The sequence below is a fragment of the Benincasa hispida genome, chromosome 9 (genome assembly GCF_027475165.1).
Source record: "Benincasa hispida cultivar pf3 chromosome 9, pf3_genome.v1.1, whole genome shotgun sequence".
Lineage (NCBI taxonomy): Eukaryota > Viridiplantae > Streptophyta > Magnoliopsida > Cucurbitales > Cucurbitaceae > Benincasa > Benincasa hispida.
The window spans coordinates 34,093,049-34,097,072 of record NC_143486.1 but is presented as its reverse complement, the minus strand read 5'-3'; the positions used below and the strand labels follow the sequence as shown (position 1 = coordinate 34,097,072).

General features: G+C 31.2%; 1 protein-coding gene across 1 annotated transcript; it reads right to left on the bottom strand.

Moving 5' to 3' along the window:
- Window positions 1-694: 694 nt before the first annotated feature.
- Window positions 695-1,480, bottom strand: LOC120084669 (uncharacterized). Its single transcript, XM_039040478.2, has 3 exons — window positions 1,206-1,480; window positions 903-1,087; window positions 695-783 (listed from the first exon to the last, which is right to left on the bottom strand). The coding sequence occupies exons 1-3, from the start codon at window positions 1,478-1,480 to the stop codon at window positions 695-697; spliced, it is 549 nt and encodes a 182-aa protein (XP_038896406.2).
- Window positions 1,481-4,024: the final 2,544 nt, after the last annotated feature.

Sequence of the window (4,024 nt, the reverse complement as noted above, 5' to 3'; positions counted from 1 at the left end):
TGTTCCATTATCAACTTGCCAACCTGTTTCTACCAAGTGCAATAGTGACTCCACTAATCGTGCATCTTCAACCTTTGTCCAAATGTGTTTTGTCATTTTCTCACGTCCTACCATTTAGCTACATACATACATAAAACTAAATAAAATAAATTGATAAACAAAGTTTGAGTACGAAAGACGTAGAACATGTTTCATCATTCACATGAACCAATTAACACAACATAAATTAAGATAATTCAATACAGTAAATTGTTTGAACCGAAAGATAACATAATCTAAAAGTAGGAGAAAGTTATTCATAGTAAAGCTAATTGAACAAGAAACTTTGTGCTCATGATGCTTGTTCCCATTCATCAAACATTCGCATCGCTAAATCATCCTTGAAACTGGTCCATTCGTCGGATGTTTCAATAAATTGTATATTTTCACCGCTGAGCTTGTTAGATGTAGAATCCTCATCATCCGTTGTTTCGGACATTGTAGTCTAACGCATCTCCCTTATTATCAGGTTGTGCAGCAGGCAACATGTCGTTATTGTTCTACATTGGATCTTAACTGGGTAGTAGAACTTCCCACGTAGTATCGCCTAACGACCTTTGAGTATGCCAAATGCTCTTTCTATATAGTTTCTAGCAGATGAATGTTTCATGTTCAAAAATTTTCATGGATTAGTTAGTGCATTTCCAGCACCATGCTATTCTGAAAGAGGGTACTGCTCTCCCCTATATGGTGTCAAGAATCCTTCGACATTGGGATATTTAGCATCACATGGGTAATAATAACCTAGGCATGGTATACAGAAAATTAGTTGGCAAACTATTTGCTCTTGAATCTAGACAATGGAATCACAAAAGTCTATACTCTTAAGAACCTTCAACCCGTGTGGTCGAGAAATTGCATACCTAAGCACTCTAGAATCGGCTGCAGACCCTTCCCACCCGACAGGACAAATATGAACTCACCAGTTGGTGAATAGATGACAAGCACATTCAAGGCTATCTCACCTTTTCGAGTACGATAGTGGGGACGATCAACTGCACTTACATTGACCTTTATGTATGTGTCATCCAATGCACCCAAGACAGTTCTGTATAAGATCATACATTGACAAAGGGATAAACATTTCCTAGTTTCCTAAAAATCTAGAACCGAATATTTAACAGGGAGTGGAATTAAAATGTTGTAATACCTCAAACCATTTTCACCTACTGTCAGTGTAGTCGCTCGTGATAGGTTCCGATTTTTTCAGTAGTAACTCATGAAGTTGTAGTATTACGGTCAGAACGGACCTAAAATGCCTCAAAACAGTTTCACCAGACCGTGCATACTGTCGTCCGACTACTCGATTCTTAACGTCGTGCGACAAAATGTGGAGAAAATTTGCCACCATCTCTTGGACTTCAACGCATTGAGTAGGTGCTGCCAGACGACCGATCGTCCTAAGAATGTTACGGAGGATGACGAAATTCCGTCTATCCATTCGCGTGCTCTCGCAACGGCAGACGTCATTCTCATAAATAAGCCGAAAGAAGTTTAGTTGTCTAATTCGATGTCTAATGTAGGAGGGTTGGTTGTCTATTCTACAATGGTCATTTAGTAATAGAGCCAATGTTAGGAATAGTTGTCATTGGGACGTGGTGATGATTGAAAGGAGAGTAAAGACTTCTTCATTTTCCATATTTTGGGATAGAAACCTAAATCCCTAGGATACAAAAGGAAAAATAGTTTTTATTAGGGATGGATCTGAATTGAAATATATTACTACAACTTCATGAGTTATTCAATAGTTTAACTAGTAAATTGGTAAATTAATTATCTTATCCTTAAATCCATATAAAAAAAAGGGTAAGAATTTACATTTGAATTATATTAAAAAACTATAATTTACATTTTTATTATTATTTTCATAAGTTGGTCAAAGTATGTGAAAGTTGTTGCATTAGCCATAGTTAGTCAAAAGTCCATATTAGTTTCAAATCTTTATTGGGAAGAAAACATTTCAAAAACTGTTTTTAATTCAATAATTTACATGGTGCAACTACAATGAATAGTTACTTAATTAAAGATATGATTATATTAATTAAACATTTCGAAGTTATATTGATTACTACAAATGAATAAATTAATTAAAGACATGATTATATGAATAATTAATTAATTGATGACATGATTATACTACAAAGGATAGTTCAAAATTTTATAAATTAAACATGATTATATTAATTACTAAAATTGAATAAATTAATGAATAAATTGATAAGAATGGTGATAATTGACCATAATTTGTATATTGATAATTTATACTAAAATAATAAAAAATGTTAGTTAATTTGTATATTGATAATTAATACAAAATAATTAAAAATGATTAAATAATATAAAAATGGGTTGTTTTAAATACAGAAAAATAAACCAAAATATTTACAAGATATAGCGGACACTGATAGAAGTTTATCGGTGTCTATCAGTGTCTATCATTGATAGTTCTAAAATTTTGCTATATTTTGTAAATATTTTCAACAGTTTTACCATTTGAAACAATTTCCCTATAAAAATCATATTGAAGAGTATAAACGATTACTATATCAAAGATATGATTCAATTTAGATTAATAATAATGTTAATTAATGTGATTTTAACGATGAGATAACTTCCATTAAAAAAAAAGCCATATCGTTAATTTGAATTTATAAAATCAAATTATCAAAAGTCAATTTGGGTATTACAATTACGGTAGAATCGAAAGCATCTAAAATTTAAAAAGTAATAAACAGTCTCTTACACCAAAATTGATAACACAAAAAATGTCAAACAGTGAAAAATTAATAAACGGTCAATAACATCAAAAAATGTCAAATAGTCCGTGTACATAATGAGACACACAAAAAAAATACAACTAAAATCTCAATGAGGCACACCAAAAAATATAACTAAAATGGAATATAGAGGAATAAAAAAAAAAATAACACACTAACCGCAAACTAGTTGAATGTTCCAAATTAGTTTGGGTTACATAACAAAACAAAAAACAGAAGTTAGAAAAAATCTACAAATATTTAAAATGTAGAAATAGAACTAGTTAGAATGGAGAAGTACCTATGTAACTTTTATGAAGTAGTATTTGGATGAGAGTCCACGAGTTGCCGGATCAAAACACAATGAAGCACCCTACCACCCACCAAAGAACCAAAAGTTAGGAAGTTAATAATATGAAAAAACAGAACCAAAGAATAGAAAGTAAAGAAGGAGAAACCAAATTAAACAACTTACCAGATTGACAAACTAAATCTCGGACAATGGAGGCACTCAGCAAATAGAGAAAGACCAATGTTGTTATATAGGAAGAAGGGTGATTGGAGAGGGGTGGTTGTTGAACATTAATAACAACCCCAACAAATATTTTTTAAAAAAAGTAGTGTGACCGGCCTTAGAATTAAATTCACATCATGTAAATGAACCCAAATCCAATTAATAAGTTGGTTGAGTTATTAATGAAGTATGGGTAGTGAAAATATGCAAGAAAACTAATAAATGATGGTGGCCAGTTTAATAAATGAAGTTGGTGGGCAGTTTAATAAATGAAGTAATTAATAATGCATAATATTGAAAATGTGCAAAAAAAATTAATAACTATGACTAACAAAATTCAAGGCATTAGGATTAGAACAATAAGATACAGAGTAAAGAATTCGTAGGTAAATTAAACATGGCTGAAAAATCAAATATACAAAACAACAGAGAATGAAGACATGAAAATGAAAATTTGAAGGGAAAGACAGAGAAGAAGACACAATATTAAAAACGAAACAAATCACAGAATGGAGAATATACAAAATAGAGGATCGAGGATCAAATACACAGAACATGAAATAAACAGAACATGTTTAGAACATGGAATACACAGAACATGTTTAGAAAATGAAATACACTGAACATGAAATATACAGAACATGTTTAGAAAAATTAATCATGGCATGAAAATCAAATATACAGAACATGTTTAGAAAATAAAATACACAAAACA

Bases quoted from the DNA above. Each gene is read 5' to 3' on its own strand.
- LOC120084669 (XM_039040478.2), bottom strand. From the start codon at position 1,480: ATGGATAGACGGAATTTCGTCATCCTCCGTAACATTCTTAGGACGATC. The intron at 1,088-1,205 runs GTGAAAATGGTT...GATCTTATACAG, and splicing joins AGCGACTACACTGACAGTAG to AACTGTCTTGGGTGCATTGG. The intron at 784-902 runs GTATGCAATTTC...TACCATGCCTAG, and splicing joins GCCGATTCTAGAGTGCTTAG to GTTATTATTACCCATGTGAT.